At 38.0% G+C, this 19590-nt stretch overlaps 1 protein-coding gene across 4 annotated transcripts in view; it reads right to left on the bottom strand.

Moving 5' to 3' along the window:
* Positions 1 to 3172: 3172 nt before the first annotated feature.
* Positions 3173 to 19590, bottom strand: part of GYS2 (glycogen synthase 2) — a 42930-nt gene continuing 26512 nt past the window's right edge. For all 4 annotated transcript variants that reach the window (XM_062634773.1, XM_062634770.1, XM_062634771.1 and 1 more), the window contains 11 exons: positions 18278 to 18395; positions 17751 to 17871; positions 15891 to 15997; positions 12541 to 12600; positions 11813 to 11891; positions 11055 to 11168; positions 9865 to 9991; positions 7952 to 8047; positions 6361 to 6524; positions 5154 to 5234; positions 3173 to 4088 (listed from right to left, as the gene is read on the bottom strand). In XM_062634773.1, coding sequence (XP_062490757.1) covers positions 3873 to 4088; positions 5154 to 5234; positions 6361 to 6524; positions 7952 to 8047; positions 9865 to 9991; positions 11055 to 11168; positions 11813 to 11891; positions 12541 to 12600; positions 15891 to 15997; positions 17751 to 17871; positions 18278 to 18395 — 1283 coding nt within the window. In that variant the 3' untranslated portion in view covers positions 3173 to 3872. The remainder of the gene's footprint in view (positions 4089 to 5153; positions 5235 to 6360; positions 6525 to 7951; positions 8048 to 9864; positions 9992 to 11054; positions 11169 to 11812; positions 11892 to 12540; positions 12601 to 15890; positions 15998 to 17750; positions 17872 to 18277; positions 18396 to 19590) is intronic.

The following is a 19590-nucleotide window of genomic DNA, read 5'->3' as shown; positions in this document are numbered from 1 at the left end:
TATTAAAACAATCCAGCTATCTTTGACTGTGAAGACAGTGGTTTTTGGTTTTTTATTTGCAGATGTCTGTCACCACAGAGAATAGGCAACAGCGCTGTCCCAGTTACATGCATGCAGAAATGTATAGTCTGAACAATCCTACTGAGCAAGTCCCACCGCGTAAAGATAGCGTGGGGATAGGTCTTACAGGATCTGGGCCTCATTAATGCCTGTGGCATACAGTCACGCTGTTTTTCAGGATCTGCAGTACTGCTGGAGCTGGTGGTGGTGTACCAGGGACAAACCTAGTGTCACACATGACAGCAGGCACACAGAATATTAATTGCATGGTTACTGTACTTTTTGTTGGCCTGCTTTTTGAGTGGTGAAACTGGAGCATAAATTGGTTTATTATCATTCCATGCTGATAAAGACATATTTAACATCATTTGTGTAGTTTTGTGGTCTAACTGGAAAGCCCTCTGTAGTTCTCATGTAATTAAAAAAACAGCCACATGATTCTTGTGTCCAAGCAGCTATGTTGTTTTCTTTTTAACCTTCAACCCTAGTAATACTCTTCATCTTTCAATGCTACTTCCCTCTGATCTTTCTCATGACACTACTAATTAACTGTTAACACACACTAATCACAATGTGGCTTCTCCTCAAAAGAAACGCAGCTGAAGGAACGGAGGAATTAATTTCCATCATGGGGCTGTTGGCATTTTCAGTAACTGTTTACAATCTATATTATTTCATGGAGGAACATAACTGGAGAAATAAAAATGTCCCTGTATGTTAATTTTTAAGCACCAATGTATCTTTGAATAGCAGTGTATGTTATATGGCAAAATGCATTCATGATGAGCTTCATCTAAACACCAATGATATCCATCAGAATATTTTCATTCATTTAATTGCTCTTTGTTTCTATCATACTCTGAATATCTAAGTTACTTTTCAGCATATTTTACTGTATGATCAGTCAATGATCAGACAAAAGTGGAAGGCTTATATTATAGATCCTTTGGTTTATTACTATAATGAAATTCATATGCCTCTAAATGAAATGATAGAAAAACTGTACTAATCATATTTCCAGCTTTTTGTATGCAGTCCTGATGTAAGCTCACTAGCTTAAACAATTCATTACAAATACCATGGAACAGAATAAACATTCTGCCATGCTGGTGAGTGGTTTGTGAAACCCAAGCATTTTCAATCTGGCAGATAATCACTTATGTAAGAGACAGCTGCTACCAAGCTTGTCAGATATCAGTAACTATTAGAAATGTGCAGCATTTAAGTTAGGCAATCTGTCTGAACAAAAAGCCATTCCCTATAAAACTGCAAATCCAAAAGGCAGAAATGCTTTGCTGTAGTTAAATTGTCGTGCTACGGATGGCTAGTCTTAGTGTTCAAGAGAGTACTAAAATAAGCCTAGAGGCATGAGGCAGAGGTCACTTTGGCCACTCAAGGACCATTTCTGAGAAGAATGGGCATTATCTTCACATCAGTCACATCTCAGAAGTTGTGCACTTTCTGTCACCAGGCAGGTGCTCAAAGCGTATGAGCATGCTGAATCAAACACAGCTGGATTTGTGTGAGATGTCATTACAGTTCTCTGCTCTTCCCAGAGAACTCAAACACCATAAGCACATTTAAGAGAACGCGTAACCCAGACCATGCATCTTGCTTATTTTTCTCCTCTGGGACTTGTTCAGAAAGAGCAAGCGTAGCTGTCTTAACACAACCCTAGCAAAACCTTTCCACTTTTCATACTGCCTGTGCTGTGGCTCCATCATTTAAAAATATTTACAACACGTATGTAGTGATCACATCTTTCAGCACCAAAATGAAGCTGATGGTAAACAGATGTTCATGAGCTTGTGGCAACTGAAACATTTTTAGGCAACTGAGGAAGTGCTGGATCACTCTCAGATGATGCTAATGCAGTTTTGGTGGCAGGGAACTTGGGATGAAGTGCTCTTCTTCCATACAACAGTGCATTGAAATACAAGCAATAATTATAGATTTCTTGAATTTTTTATTTTTTTTTAAGAGAACATTAACTCTCAGTCTATATAACTTTTAAATAATCTTTTGTTGCAACTCTCTGCCAGTCTTTGGTTCTGTGAGCTAACTCTGATTAAAGCACTTTGGGGAAGAATATACATTTCTGAATTCGCAAAGTGCAGTCGTTCTCCAAGTAGTAAACTGTATGAAGAAAAATGTTTGTAGCATCTTTACTTTCACCACTTTCATACAAAAAATAACTACTCATTGCCTTAATTACTTTTAACATGGTTAAAAAATAGTGACTCCTTTTAAATCCAGTTATGTTTTTGCCATAAAAGCCTGAACCTGTCTTCTGAGAATAGGCATTCATTCACCTATCCGAATCAGCTTAAGAATGAAAGTCCAATTTTAAAACTGATTTTAGGTGGCCAAAAATAGAAATAGGCACCTAATCACTTTTATTCTATATGTTCTGCAGTAAGACCGATGTCATCAAATGTTAAGTATTTGAAAGGTATGTGTCTAATCAAAGAGGACATCTAGGCTCCCTCTTGGGATTTGCAGTGAAGGTAAATACCTCCAAAATTTACATCATCCTACCTGCTGAAGAACAGGCTGAATCAATTCCTGCAAATGTCTTTTCTTGAACAGCATGAGAAATTTTTGATGCGCAAACTTCCAAAACAGAAGACAAATCTCCTTCCTAACATCTTAAAGTCAAGATCTACTTCTGAAGAGCATGTTCAGGCACTCTGTGCATCTCTCAGAATTAAAATACATTTGAAAGCTTTCTGAAGATAATGTCTAGTTCTTGTTGTGGGGTTCAATTATTCCCCAAGTACTTAGAAGTTTCGGGTGCTTTTCGATACTATGTCTGTGGAGCAAATGTGTTCTTGGAATTGTTTTAGCACTGTTTGTTACAATCACATCTTTCCTCAAAGAAGTGAAATAGACCATGGATTAATTGGGCAATTGGAAGAATTAGACTTACTCATCTTTAAATACTGTCACACTGCTCTATGGCATGTAGGTTTGTCTGCAGGGAAAGGCCTAACATAAGGAAATTTTGTCATTGTCTTTAGCCAAGTCACATTAGCTTCCTCACAAGCTAGTTTATTAATAACCTTAGAACCTAAGACAAGATGAAAACAACAAAAAAGGCATACAAGAGGAATCAGAAAATAAATGGTCTGCTGTTTATTGTGGGTCTAAGTGACTTCAGAAAGATAACTTCATTTGTCTCTAAAATTCAAATGCCCACTGCATAAGACTTTATTTTGTTCCACAGGAAGTATGTTTTACCACTGGATCAAGACACTTCTGTGTACTGTAAAAAACCATGTTTTAAGTGATGTAAGCTTACAATAAACAGCATAAGTAAAAAGGAACACCATTTTCTTTTCCACATATCTTTTTTAACCCTGCCAAGGTTTCCTCAGTGCAACACTTTTTTCTCTAAATTTTTGAGCTCTGGCTTAAAGTTCATATTAGTTTAGGAAGGGACAGGGGAAACATAAATGAGCAGAAATTAATTTGGGACACCCATAATGGAGCTATCAGCATAGACTATAATTAATACAGATGATTATGTAGACAAAGTTATGATCTGCAGTTTGTATAAGCTCCTGTGGGGACTGTCTCATTCTCTAGGTTTATTAAGCTTGAGAAATCTCTTCTATCTCAAAGGGGCACAGAAGGATTATCATTTAAAATATTTTTAAGGTGAAATAATATTAAGATTTACAACAGTGTAGCTCAAATAACATTTAAGATTCCCCTAATTATATCATACTGTCCTTAACAGAAAGCTTAGGAACCTACAGGAAGAACTGTTGAATGGATGAAGAGACCTTGCCAGGGTGAGAGCAACAAATTCAGTTCCTGTATTCTCCATGCTGCTTCTTTTTCCCTTGTGGCAATGCTCCAAGGGTAAAGGGAGACTTGATGTTTTGCCTATCCCTTTCAGCCTCCTCATCCTCATCATATCTTTCATCCTCATCTTCACCTTCGCTCTGGTGAGGGCTGGAATGCTGAGAGGCAGAAGGTGACGGTGGCACTGATGAAGGCCTAGGATACCTGAAACCTTCCGTCTGGCAGAGAGAGAAGCATGTTGTATGTATTATCACAGTGTTCCTCAATTAGTTGTATACAGCAGTTTAAGAATATTAGCACTTCAAAGGAAACCAATGGTGGGATGTAAGTTAGACCTGCTCTGCCTTCTAAAATTAAACTCCCTTGACCCTACATCCCCTCAGTCCTTCTCTGCTTGTATGGCAATGATCTTTAGCCTGTGGCATAAATAACATGCTGCCCTTCTAGCACTCCTTTTTGCAAAATATGACTACCTTGACTGATCCTAAAAATTGTCAATGCAGTATGAAATCCTCTGATACCCCATAGTTAGAATATGCTTATCGAAATTCAGAATTCCGTCAAGTTTTAAAACTGTTTTCTAGTTATAATGCCAATATCTGCAAAACCAGAGACAAGAAAGGGTTGGTTTGAGCTTCCTTTGTCCTTCTTGTTTAAAAACAAATGTGTTGCTCTCCAGAGGCGCTGGGGATTTGGTGTCAGATAATATTGTTCTTATATTAGATCTGAGCAGCCTCCCTTCTCACTTCAGTGATCATATGCACTATGCAAGAACACCTTTAAACTGACCCCTTGCAGTTCCAACCATAGCTTCCTCCTCACAGACCATGCTTAGATGCTTTCTTTACCTCGCTTTTCCTAGAGCATCCTTTCCCAGCTCCTCTTCTGCTTGGTTTGTGCAGAACATCTCTGTGACATTTATCAGAAGCAAAATTAGAAGCTGCCACTCTTTAATAAAAATTTCAAAGGCCAGTTCCTCAGCTGGTCTAAAGTGGCATAGTGCCAACCAGGTCACTCTAAATGACCCAAAGAACTGTTCCTGTGTTGCATCTGGTATTCCTAGTGTTTGCATCTGATGCCATTACAACTGACTAGAGGCTGGGACTATAACTTGTTGAGCTTTTAACTATTAATTCCTACTTCCCTTCAGTTAAAACAAACCTTGCTAACTCTCTTCTCCCTTTCTGTCACACACACACACGTACACACACACTGTCACACTCCTCTCTCTTTGTAAGAATAGCTAAAATGCAGATGAACTCATCTCTAAAAGCAGGCTTTACCTTTGGTGGAGCACATGGTTCCATCTCAAATTTATCTGGAAATGTTCTGCTGAGGGCCAAGTGTCTGGCATGCATGTAATACTGCAATATGAAAGAGAAGCCTTTACAAGTCAAGGAAGTCTTGGGTAGATTTAAACAGGTAAAATAGGAACTTAAAATGAGTATCTTCTAAAAGATAATGACGAACAAAGGCCATACTTGTTTTCAGCTAAGCAGAATCCAACTGATACCACTGCTAGTAATAAGCACTTGCTATGAAGTAGTGAAACATTCACATTAGATTCACACTGAAGTAGAGTCTGGAACAGAAGCTGAATAAGGTTTCTGTAAGACCAATGCATTAAGATAGAAACCAGCATTCATCTCAGACAGTGTAGTTCTTACTGATTGGCAGGTATTCTTTATCTCTCAGGATAGAACTGGCTCTTTTTTAACCAGGAAAATTTGTATCTTTAAGTGTGCACATGTATATATACACAACCTTTGGACTCATCCTTGCATAGGAAGCATGTATAACAGTTACAGAGAGTAATATTTATGAAGCCTTGTATTTAAGAATTTGGCAAAAATATTTATGTATCCACTATATTCACAAGTACGTGTCACATGCATGATAAAAATAGCTTGTTATATCAGGGTCTTATGCTGTGTTGAGAATCATATAAACAGAAAGGTTCTCACACAGACAGAGCAGGACAAGGTCCAAAATAGTTAAAAACTGATGCATGTGCATCTGCTTCTTTGCTCCTGTGGATTTCTATGTCAAATCAAACCCATTGTTTTGCCTTCAAGGCACAGAGGTCATTTAGGAGTGTTGAGGAGCTCAAGGCCCAGCAGCAAGAACAGGTAGGATGTTTGGAAGAATACAGATGACTTTGGAGCACAGACCCTTCTTAATGTAGGGTTGCCAGTGACACAAGTAGGGTTGCTAGACACAAGCTTTTTACATGGCCTTTAGGACCAAGAGTAAAATGACCTCAGCCAGCATGACTGGCTTCTGCTCTAAATTACTCAGTTAAGTCATATCTCTCCTTACCACTGGAGAATGAAAACATTACACTGTAAAGGCAGGCTTTGCCTTTAGCACTTTTGAGAGATGCTTTTCAGAGCAGGGATGTCTCCTTGCATTGTAGCATAATGCTAAAGACTGCTAGTTAGACCTATGTGCCTGGAATGTGTAGTACTTCTATTACACAGTTTCACACACCCTGCCTAGGTATCTCCAGTCCAGCAGATCTGAGAGCCTCTCGGTTCGGTTTCTTTGGATGATTCTCTGGCGACGGGACTGCTGACAAAACCCATACAGGAACTGAGTCAACTGGTTGCATGATTCATCAGGTGAGCGGAACCTCCTGTCAACTATGTAGATGCCTGAAGGACACAAAAAAGGTGAAGTCAAGTGGAACTGAAAATGGGATATGACCTCTTACATTTCCGTTCTACCTTCCGTCACATAGTCTTAGAAACATTACATGTATTATATGTCCTTTTTAATGTTAGAAGGCAGCTATGACTAGAATATTTGTGGCTATTCTAATGGAATGGAAAGCTGCAGAGAAATATGTATTTTTTATTTTAAGTTTCTTTACCTTTCAGGCTGAAATTCAGCAAATTATTCAAAACTCAGAGGCTCTATTGTTGTTGTGTAAGTATGTCCAAAAGGATTCAAGAGTTTCTAGATAAAATACTGACTGCTTAAAAAAATAATCTAGTGCTTTCCTAGTTTGCAGTAAAATTTATGAGTGAGGATGATCAGAATCATCCTGTAGTGGAGAGGCTGTGTTTCCTGTAGAAATACCAGTGTTTCCACAGAGATTGCTAACTTGCATATATTAGTCAATGTACAATTCTGGCAGAGATGCCAAAGTAAACTTCGCCTCTATAGTTTGTTGAGATCAATATCTTATTCTTGCCACCTTCCTTACACCAGGGTGTTGGGAAGAAGAAGGTAGCAGACCTCAGCTATCTTCATGGGTGAGACAGAAACACAACTACCTTAACTGAAGTGCTCAGTGACCCCAAGTAGTTTGTGTCAACACTCACATCTGTGTTTTGGCAGAGAAGAGCAAGTCTGAAGGCTCTTAAAGATATGCCTCGGGTAACTCAGGCATAGCTATATTTGCAACAGGTTCTACCTCTTCCCCTAAGGCCAGGGCATAATTGGAACTAGTGTGGAGCTGTCACTGCCTAATTGTGCACAGAAGACACAGAAGGCCCTAGTTTTGACACATTTTGTGTCCTGACATATTGTCCTGACACAACAGGAGTTGGCTACCCTCCTCACCACACTCCAATCACAAACCATTCCTCAACTTTCATGAACAGATTCTTTTTATTTTCACAGGTTTATGTTTTAGTGTAAATGATAATTTATTCTTTGTTTGGTGGGGTGAGTTTCACTGGCCTTAAAGTCCCAGCACATCCCTCTTGGACTGTTCAAACAGAAGCAGATTTTCACTGCTTCTGTTGAAGGGCTGATAGCGTTACAGTGTAACCTGAGTCATTAAAGGGAAGTGCTGGGAAACTAGTGGGAGGAGGAGGAATACTGAGTTTGGAAGGATAAAGCAGACAAAAGGTTAAAGGGATAAAAAAAAGACAGAACCAGAAAGGGTTTGGATAAGTATGAAAGCTCAAATGGCATGATCAACATAATGAGATATTCAGAGCTGTGAATATATTACCCAATGAACTCCATTGCACCAGTGAAAGCATGAAATTGAGGAGTAACAGCATCACTGCTGTGCTTTTTACGTTCCCAACTCAGTGTCAGTACTTTGATGTAGTGTTAAAAATTTTACCATAAGCCGCTGGATCAGCAACATGTTCCTGCATGAAACAGCCGAATCCAGAAAGGTTTGTGGTTACGCTGGGAATGCCCATCACAGTACATTCAGCTGCCGAAAGAAACAGACAGGAAACATTTCAGGACAATATGCTTTGAATGGCTTCACCTTGAGAAAAAAAAGAAAAACAGGCAGACAGAAGGTCCCATAACACTAGAGCTGCCCTGAAAATTTCAAGTGAACACTATTATGCTTTGTTGTGGGTTTGGAGAGAAAGAAAGAAGAAAGAAAAAGTAATTATAAAAAGAAAATTTCACACTGTTTTTGTGAACATATTTTTGTGTTTCCCAGAAGCCAAACTGAAAGTTTTCTGGGAGTCCAGTATTGAAACTGAGAACCCCAATATATGCTCTGGACTGTTAGCTTGGATTTTAAATTGAAGCCTGATCTACAGTTATGATCATCACATGTTTGCAACTAAACCTGAATCTCTTAAGTGCAGGAGCATGTTAAACTTTGTATTTTGATATTTGTTGTTTGTGAACAGGTCCCTATAGCAAGAAAAAAAAAACAACAAACACTACCATTAACTCAGGACCACATTCAAAGTATTTGTGGATCTAGTTTTATAAAATTAGAAAATGTATACATCTATTACAGTTATTTCTATCATCACTGTCTGTAAGTATAACTGTTTACTCAGGCTGAAAGAGTTTTTGCTGGTGAACTTAAACTGAACCTAAGACAGCAGATCAATACCCTAGTCATTGAAATGCTAAAAGCCATCTACATGGCCTTCATTCATAGGATAAGTAAACTGATGCCTATAAAAGAGGGCTAGAAATCTACCTTTAAAAAGTCACTTTTTGTTTCTGGAGGACTTAAATGGGTATCAACTAAGAGAATTGTTTTTGCATTAGTAAAGGAATGAGAAAATACACTTAATTAGTGTAAATCACAGCTTTCCTGAAAACCGCCAAGTACAAGTCTAACTTTCCTGTCCAGTTTTATTTTAACGTTCTGTTCAAAACCATCTCTGGCTGTCACACTTTCTTTATACCTCAGCTGAGATTAGAACAGGAAGAGAAATTACCAGAATGCAAGACAGTTATCTTACTTGGGAATTGAATAGCTCACTTATTTGGAGGGAAATAGCTGTGGAGAATGACTAAATTTGCAATATTTCTATTCTGAGTCATTGGCTTACAGAAAATGCTCTTCAGAGGGACATCCCAATTTTCAGATGTGTATCAAGACTGTAGAATGCATATTGGAGGACATAAAAACCCCAGGCAGCTATGCTTTGATCTTCATAGGTATTCAAGTTCATAGTTTTGCACTGATTTCATCAAGTGGTAAATGCCTTTTGTAAATCCGAGCCCAATTATTTAAGTCAGAAACTATATTTTCTCTGTATCCTTAAGAATTTCCATTTAATTCTGTGATTTTTTTTACCACTGCTTGTATTTGTGGTGAATATCTTTGACAAGGCATTACATAATTCTATCAAACTTAATTGTTATCTTGAATTAAATCCACTGAACTACGTCAACTAGTAGCACCAGATTTCTTGTCTTACTTTTTTCAATATGTATACTGCTCTAAATCTTCTAAAATTCTTGAATCAAGATAAGGATTAAGTTTTAAAATGATTTTTTAGTTCTAAAGCCACATAAAATCAAGAGATTACATGTGAGTATGGGAAAGGGTCCAACGCAGGGACAAATGTGAGTAGCTGTCAGTCAGTAGATGCCATTTTATACCACCTGGCCCCCAAATTTTGCCAGAAGTAAGACCTTTGCACTGTAGAGGAAACAGAGCCAAAAGAGTTTTTTCAGGATTCCAGAAGAAACTGGCTTGCAAGCTATTCTGCATCAACAGAATGAGTATTTATCTTCCAGTACTAGTTAAGGGTACAGATTGCCTACCTGGAGTATAACCCCAGGGTTCATAGTATGATGGAAATACACCAAGGTGGCAGCCTCTAACAAATTCCTCATAGTCCAAGGGCAGCAATGGGCTTGTCGAAGAAAGAAACTCTGGATGTACGATCACCTGCATATTCAAAACTTACATTAGAGTTGAAAGAAAACTGTCATCAGTGCATTTTAACTATTGATAAGCTTAAGCAATTTCTTCTGGTCTTTTCCTAAGTGTCTGGACAATACCTCCTTTTCTCATCTTCCCATACTAAAATGTATCCTGCCTGCATGCAGTCTTGTCCTAGAAATAGTATTGATAATGAACCCTTTTTCTGGAGAGGTATTCAGCTTTATGCTTGTTGATCAAGGAAGACCATGTGCATTGAGGGTTATACCTAAGGCTGTGGAATTTAGCAATACTAAATTGGTTCTCTTGGCCTGTTGTACCAAGGTACAAAGTAATGGCAGGTCTTGTTCCAGAGGAGGTCTCAGGAGGATACAGTACTCCTGAGCTTCACAGCATCCAACTCAAATACAGGAATCTTTACAGTACGCAATGAAACCCTTAAAATTTGGGACAACAACAACAACAAAAAAAAATCCCAATGTTGGCAGACTTGTGAAAGTAGGTGCTGATTATTTCTCTGGTCCGGCATAGCAGACGTGGAAGTGAGGAAAGGATTTATTTACACACGTTTAGCTTCACATTTATGTAAACATGAGCACAGCCTGAACAGGTATTTCTTCTCACGATCAAACCTCTGTTTACCTTCTACAGCAAATGTTGAGCATCAGGGTGCTGTTCTTAATAGATGAACCAACACTCCAGAAATATCTGTGCTCAAATGATGAACCTCCAGTTTTAAGCAAATGCATCTAATAGAGCTTTATATCTGGCTGCAAATGACCTGTCTGGATTTCAGGACTAGTGGTTCCTCATTCACTTAAGGAAGCAGCAATAAAACAATTTCCTAACATCAGATTTCTAACTTGAAATTAACTCGGATAAACAGAAACTAAGGATATCATCTGTGAACTGACTAGCTGTTACTCCTAGAAAGGGAAGAAGAGAGAGCTACTTTATTAGTATAATATGGCCTCTCAAGAATTTGACTGCACTTCCATGCTAATGATCCAGACGGAGACTATTTAAAGAAATTCAATTTTATATCTAAAATTAAGAAGACAGAATGTACCTTTACTCTGTCTGAACGATTATTGAAAAGGCCAATGCGTCGAATGGTATTAAGGATTGGATCATTGCCATCATCAATCATGTTGTGGGTGGTCACTGGAGGCAGACAGTGGCGCTAAAGAGAGAAAAGGCAATCCATAAGCCAGACAAAACTGTTGTCAGAGTCCTGTTCCTGTTTTCTAAGGTGGAAGACAGTAGGAGATCTTGTCATCAACGTGAGTAGATATTTACTTCAATTTTAAGGGAAGAAAGGAAAGTTATGAACATATAAAATTGTCCTCTATATAAATAAGGCCACAAATGAGACCATAAAAGCTGTCAAGGACTTGTTTTATTTACCTCATAATAAATGTATTTGTACTAACTTTTAGAAAAGCCTACCATATAATTTTAAAGGTTTTTAGTCAATGCATTATGCCTCCTTAAGAGACTGATTTTACATTTTTTCTAAAAATGGAAGAATCCATGCTTCAGAAATAATGTAAAGTTCACACTTAGTGCAGAAGAAAATAATTAGGAATTTTGGTGTCCTGCATATGACTGGAGGAAAATATCCATGGATTCCCCTAAAGAATTGGTTTGGGTCATACTCTCATTAAAAACAGTCACAGCTAATCTTTAAATGTTACTAATGAGAAGTATATTTACTCAAAACCTCTTTTCAATGAATGCATATCACTATATGTCATACACAATACTTGCACATAGTCATATTAATCATTTATACTAGATGTTTGTTTAAATAGTTCATTTTCTGACCTGAGTTGAAAAGATGGCTCTTTTCATAATGGTTATATCATCTCGGTCAAGAATCTTGTTCAAGTCTGGAATTTCTCCTCTGCAGAGGCAACACAGAACCTATTTACCAATTGACTTGTTATCAGTTGTATAAAGAAAATGAAGAAATGGCAAACAAGGTCTGATCTGAAATCTGCTGATGTCAACATGAATCTTTCCTTTGTTTTCATGGCCCTTCTGTATTCCCTACATTTTGTTCTACCATACACTTGCTGACCTTCCAGTTAGCTTCTAAAACAGCTAAAGAATTCCTTTTTTCTATTTTTCAGACACACCTTGTTTTTGCTGAAATTCCAGTAATCACATGTGTGTTTTGGGTCATTCATTTACAAGGGTCTTTTGAAAGGATATGACTAAGCCACTTATATATATTACTTTGTCTCTGGTGCTTTTTTAAGCTGAGTTAGCCGATTTTGAGCAGTGAGTAAGCTCACTGTGTTACTTAGACATCCCCCATGTCTGTTGAGACTCTTTTCACAATGGGATGTTAGTACCTTTGAATTTTTCCTCTGTGACATGCCTATTGAACAAGTAACCTGTATATGGACAAAGGGTCCCATATTCTTCTCCTATGTCCTTCCTATAGATGTTCAAATTTCTTACACCAAGAGTAGAAGCACAGAAACACCACAGGTAAGCAACTGAATATGTGGCTCTGCAAGGCAGAACAAAGAAACCTGTACACTCACTTTAGCAGGGCATTGTAGAGTTTCTTTCCAAACTTTTCTTTCACAGATTGTGCAGTGTCCCTGGGAAAATAAATAAATATATGTATAAACCAGAAGAATCCATGACAAAGACAGAAGAAAGGAGATTCCTGCTGTTGGAGATTAAATTGTGCTTTCACATATACAGATGGAACCAAGAATACAGAAGCAGATAGAGGTCTGGTTCTCAAAGATCTTTTATCCAGCCAGCAGCCACACTCATGGGTTTCAACACAACTGTGCATTTGATCTACATCCAAAGACGAATGCACTGAGAAAGCCAGGAGCTGATCTCATTAGTAATTACTTCTAATATTTTGCTCTGATCAGTAGACCACACTTTCATCTCAGCTATGAAAATGATAGCACAGATATGACTCTACATATAGAAAGACAATCATTAACATTGGACACTAACGAAAACTGAGAGGTCTTCAATTTAATTTGACCTAGTAGAAAGATGTGAGATATAAGAGTTAAATAAATATGCATTTTAAAGCAAGCTTTTCCCTTCACATTCTGCCCTATTTCCTAACTCAAAGAATTTTGAAACCAAGTATTTGACTAAAAGGTAGTTTGCCATAAATTAGTTTGTAAACCAAAATACTTCCTGGAATGCTCAGGCCATGTTTTAAGCTAATAATAAAACCTGTGCCAGACAAATGTTGTATTTTAGCTAAGAAAGAGCTCTAGTGAACAAATGTTCTAAATGTAGACTCATATTACCTTGACCCTAGTGGAAATAACTTGAAAGTATGACTGGAAATGCTGTCAAAATAGCAAATGCACTCTCCATTTGAGTAATAGACCCAGTTCATGGAACTTTTCTTGCCTTCCTGATTTCTATGAATTATACTTTGGGCTAAGACAAAACTTGTCAAGTGAAATCCTAAACTCTATCAAGCCGAGAACCCACACACCTGTTTTCAGTTGTTCTCTCCCAAATCACATAGACACAACAGTGGATGACTTAATTTTGGTTGAGTTGTAAAGCAGCTAAATGTTAAACAAAAATGATTCAAATCAGAGAAAGCTATTCCCTTCATGACTATATTTTCATAGACTCATGCCATGCACAATGTCCAAAACTTAAACCAGCTAGGACTGCTTTTTCAGAAGTGGAAGAAATGAAGGATTTTATATCCCAGATCAGCCAGCATCTATTCCTTTATGTGCCAACCTCATCTGGTATTTAATTTCTGTGTCATCCTTAAAATAATCTATTATTATTACACAATACTGCTATCACATGGTTTTATCCAGGAGCTCCAGACTGTGACCATAATAATGTAGAGGGTCTTTTGCTTTTACAGGGCACAGTGGGAAGAATAGCTGGAAGCAGCATTTTTTGCATTATTCCAAAACGTTAGGTTTACCTTTACTGTTACTATTGTGCTTGCATTACTGAGTAGTAGAAAAATAATTACATAGTAGACATACAACAGGGAAATCCTTTGCATATTTAAACTAATTTAAACTTCTCCAATATCCATATATTATTTATTGAATATGTTATATATGAATACCTGTTATATTATATAACATTGCATACTTTATACCAAAGAAAAAGCAGAGGCCAAAAACATGTGCTGCAAGCATGGCTTTTTCCCATTGCACTCCCAATGTTTTCTTACAGTTCTTGCATACAGAGTTCTCATTAAAACTCTGGCTATGCTACCTCACACTTCAGCCATCTACAATTTAAGTTAGTTGTCCAGATCCTCCACACATTTGCTGAGAGCAATAGTCCATTTCAGAGGATGATTCCCTTCACTCATCTTAGATACTTTCTGAAGTGGTATAGGATGAAGCATGATTTGGACTGAACCATTACTCTCCACTCCATTCTTCAGTGAATGCACCTGGGATACATAACTTTTAGGAAGTCAGAGTTGGACAATTAATTCCAACCTCTGCATTTGTGGTACCTGTTTCCAGAGTGGTAACCAGGTAAAAAGTTCCCTGTAAGTCCCAAGAAGTTGCTGCGTGATGATTTTAGAGATAATCTAGAGACTAAATAGATTTCTGCTATCTGCCTTCTTTTCCAGATATGGCAAAAGCTAAAAGATTCCAATGATCCTTGTTAAACTATTTTTGTCACTGGTTTTGTGCAGGTTTAGTATCCATTAATTGGAGATTTCAACTTGATTACTGATATCCAGGAACTGAGCCAGAGATCATCTACTGGAGGCAGTTAATGAGATAACAAGGAAAGTAGTATCCTTCTCTTACACAGTGCCTTTCATCTACAGATTTTTAAGTCATTTACATCTCTATCCTTTTATAAATATAAAACTGGCATCAGAAAAAGTTTAAACAGTGAGACACAAGCATAAAAGCAGAAGCTAGGTCTTGTGGGTTTTAGTCCCTCAGCTTTAAGACCAACCTCCTTACCTCTGCAAGCAGAGTTTAACTGCTCTACCCAACTAATAAGGTGAATAATTCAGTTTCCCTGCTTAGATAATTAATCTGTAAATATGTTTAGTGAGATGACATTTTTTCACCTTTTTTTTTTCTAAACAGAAGTCATCCTTGACAACCCACCACTTAGTTTCTTTATGAATTTGAACCTCCAGTTTTGCCATGCCTCTCAGTTCAGAAGTACCTCACAACACATATTTTTCTCTAGTAGGATCACACAGCAGTTAAAGTGAGGTTAAGTCTGCCCCTGCTTTGCTTTTTCTTTGGGAAGTTGTAAAATGAAACCTGTTAAACTAAGAAGGGCTGTAGCAATTTTCCCTTTATAGCTGTAAGTTTCACTGCTTTGGTGTGCCCACTGCTTACTGTAGGTTATACAGAAAATTACAGAGTTGTTATCAACTGTTATTCTGCTGGATTAGACAGTACAATTTCCATATTTCTAAATAAAAGAGGACACATAATTACTTTTTCCCACTGGTGGCAGAGAAGCTCACTCTGATAAATTAGCAGACAGTCCTTATTTTGTGGAAGCTCAATGGCGTGTCCAAAGGGAGTACCAGAAACAGTCAGAAGACATAAAGACCAGTGTATTTTTCTAGTACCTTTGATTTTGTCACTGCAAAACAAGTACTATTTGCTAACTTGTTATAAAAAATGGCAAGGGCTGTTTACTAAAAATAACCTGGACAAAAAAAAAGAAATCATAGAATAATAGAATGGTTAGGGTTGCAAAGGACCTTAAGATCATCTAGTTATAATTACCATTCCCATTTCTTGCATCCCCACAAATACATTCTAGTTATCCTCAATCCTCAATTTCAGCAGAACAAAAAGAAAGCATTATTCTTCGTTAAAATTTTGCATGTCTCCTCAATTCATTGTTCGAGGCAGTCAGTGAGAACGGCAATTACCAGAGTTGCTTCCGGACTGCTTGTCCTTTCAGGGTTTCCACATTGAAATTGTTTGTCTTGGCTGGCATGATGAAGAACACAACAACTGTAACATCAGTCTTATGAACCTACATGGACACAAGATGGAGAGGAAAAAGAAAAATCTCACTAAAAGATATCACAGCCAACTTTAAGAATTAGTCATAGGAAAAGCCAATGCTCTTTGTCTGGCTGTCCAGGAAGGCTATGATCTTATAGCTCTCCCTTTAGCTATGAAGTTTTTGTCAAGTCAGAGATACAGTTGAGGATAGATACAGGTAAACAGATGTCACCCAGTTCCAATTTGGACAACAGAGATCTTCCTGACTTCTAATGGTTTAGAGGCCACGGCTTAGGATATGAACATAGAGTGCAAAAAGTGAGAAACGTACACACATATTCTCACCTGGCACAAAATATGTTGGCTTAAAGAAATGAACAGTTAGTTTACTAGGCTAGGTGTGCCGAGGCATGGGGCAAGGGATTTCCTACAGCAGCAAGCAGAACTACTTTCTACAGCAATAGTTCCCCAGACGTATGGGCAGAAAGAGGGATGATAGCAACCACTATCTACCTGAACTCATGGCAAAGAGCCTGCCAGACACACAGAATTTCCTTTGACTTTCCATCAGCCTGGCTTGTAATTGACGTCATGTAAATCATTAGATAAAAGAAGAAACTGCTGCTACACACAAACCATTGCTCAAGCAATGCTTTCCATCCTAACACATAAGACCTTCCACATTGTCAGCATTCATAGCTAATAGTTATGTAAATGCTATTAACAGGTAGCTGATGTTGCACAGCAGTGCCAAACAACAGAAGTCAGTTGTTTGGCAAAGTTGCGGAAGAAAAACTTCAGTTATGCGAGGTGACCTGTTGTGTGAGTGAATTGTGTGAGTAGATTAAGAGTGAAGGAATTAAGCATTTCTAGAAAGTCCACAGGCTCTAACGGTGTATTAGTAGAAAGTGATGGCGGAACAAGTGTACTTAGAGTTTGGAAAATTAATACTTTTTTTTAGCACTAACAACAGAGTATCAAGATTTTTATCCAGATTTTCCCATATCATTTAAATGACAGAACACAAAGGACAGTCCAGGACAACAGCCAACTGATCCTTGCTACATGACTGGAAACTGATCAGGCTTTTGTTTGATTGCTTTGCTGCTGTTTTTTCTTTAATGTGTCAGTCTTTGGGACACATCTGTCATTCAGTGACCTCATCTGTAGGTGGGAAGTGCTCTGGTCTTTGATCATGACAAGGCTCAGGAGGACTTATTTTCATTAAAGTACTCCATAAAGGCATTTAGAAACATTGCACACATTTTTCACCTGAGGAAACAGAAACACAGAGGCATGAGTGGCTTCCCCATGCTTACTCATCAGGCCACTGCCACACCTTGCATTTTAATGCAAGATTCCCATCCGATGCGATAATAGCATTCAAAAATTTAAAAGATCACTGCCAGGTCCTAATGAATTAAACAATTTGCTTTAAAAGATATTTTTAAATTGCATCATTAAAGGGTTATTTTTATTTGCCTTCTAATATGTAAATCTTCAGGGTAAATTCTTGAATCATATTTTCAGTATTTTTCCTTAAAAACAAGGGAGATAACCATGGATTAACTTCTTGAACTATATAATCACTTATTTTTAAGCAGCCTGAGATCATTATATACTCTGATGATTCAGGGAGAGAGCTTTATGAAAACTCTTCATATCCCATAATTAATTTCCTGCACACCAGAGTATGGCATGGAAATTCTTGCAGGTAACTTCCATTGTATGGCAAGTTTGAACATAAGCTCTGTTATCTACATTTGCAGAAGCTTTCTTACCCTCAGCAAAAAGTTTAATCTTGATAAGGCTTCTAGAAACATATCAGCTCCTTTGTTGGAAAACTCATATCTCCCAGCAATGAAGAAAAATAAGGTCTTCTCAAGACTGAAGTCAAGGTGGCTGAAACCAAGCAAACAGACAGAAAAGCACAAAGTATTTCTCAAGACACAGTAAAGCAAAATACACAACAGCTTTCTATTCTGGAGGAATTTATTAGCCCAAGAAAACAATGAAAGTGAGGCTTTTCTGCTGTTCTTTAAAATTAGTATCTTAATCTGATAAACTGTATCTTGGGTAAATAACAACAACAACAACAAAAATCAAGACCCTCTGCCTGATCCCACAATCTGTTAAGCAGAGTTAGAACTGGGGTCTGAAATCCCTTTAGCTTCTGAATGATAAATCCCAGACAGATACTTCAATAAGTTGGTAACATTTTTGAAGTTCTTGTTAGTCTTCCTGCTTTGGTTCCTGCTTTAAATAGTGTTGGACAACCAGTGCTTAGTTTTGAAAAGTAAAAGCATACCCATAGAAATGACCTCGAATGAACTCTTGGATCCTAGCCTTGTACATGGAATGCAAATTCTGAAACTCATGCATTGCTGAAAATTTCTTAATGTTCAAGCCATTTGGGGTGACAACATCTGGAAAAGCAGAGAAAAGGCAGAGGTAGACATCTTCAGAGTCTGAGAAATCTTTAAGGAAAGAACCAACATGTCTTTCAGCTGTCAGTATGTGAATGGTTATGTACTCTTATTACTCATGGATGGGGAACACCACTAACACAATGGTCTCCACCAGCTTACTCCACAAATCTTTGCATGTGACACTCCACTGTCTACCGCATTGAAGCATTCAAGTACCACCCTGACTTGTACTCAAAATTAGCACAGATCATGCTGAACAGTGGGGTATCCCCCATGCCCTTTTGTCCCATCAAGACTTAAGTAATGTCTCCATTTAACCATAGGGTTTTTGTGCAATATACCCTTTACCTCTTTATTCTGGATATCAGTGTTGCCAGCTCAACCACTGCTCTTGAAAGCAGAAACTGCTGTACCATGCATTTGATTACTGCATGGCATGAGAGGTCTGCTCTGTCAAGACTTCTGAGGATTTACCAGAAAAGGGAGAATGTAAGAAACCTTTTAAAAAAGACTTCCCTTCAGTAATGTTGGTTTTCTCCTAAAACTAGACATAGAATACCATACAAGTCCAGCCTTGACCAGGAAATCTTAACTTCTCAGATACTTAGGATCTGGTTCTCAGTTACAAGAAAGGAGAATCTTGGTGGGTCTGGCAAGAAAACTTGTGTCCTTATCTTCTGTTGCCTAGCCCTAGGAGGTGCTCTGAACAGAGACTTGTGTGGCTTCATATGAGTGGGGTATGTGAAGAAAGCAGAAACATCCTCCATTTCCCTTTGTCTTTACTGACAACATATCTTCTTCCTCTGACCTGCTTCTTGCCCAGCATGGAAGAACTGGCTCATGCAGGACATAGCTTTGGGACTGCAATAATTTCAGGCTCTTTCTGATAAAGTAAGACTCCGTGATTGTGTATTTCTGGCCAATTTCCATCTACACTTTCACATTTATCCGAGAGTTTTGGACACTTACTTACCCATCATCATCAGCCTGAATATAACCTACTCCAATGTTCTTTGATTCAACTGTAGCTTCATTTACCCTTTCATCAGGACCGGGGCTCAGTCCCTCTCTTATTTATGCCTTTGAGGTACAGAACATATCTGTGGGATGTGGGAGCCTAAAGCACCAGTTCACTATTTCTGCTCAACATATAATAATATTTTGAATACATGTGAGGCAATGTGTCCTTACC

The sequence above is a fragment of the Pezoporus occidentalis genome, unplaced genomic scaffold, assembly GCF_034315485.1.
Source record: "Pezoporus occidentalis ecotype Australia unplaced genomic scaffold, CSIRO_AGI_Poc_V1 ctg44, whole genome shotgun sequence".
Lineage (NCBI taxonomy): Eukaryota > Metazoa > Chordata > Aves > Psittaciformes > Psittacidae > Pezoporus > Pezoporus occidentalis.
Note: the sequence above shows the minus strand (reverse complement) of the source record. Positions and strands in the feature narration are given on the sequence as shown.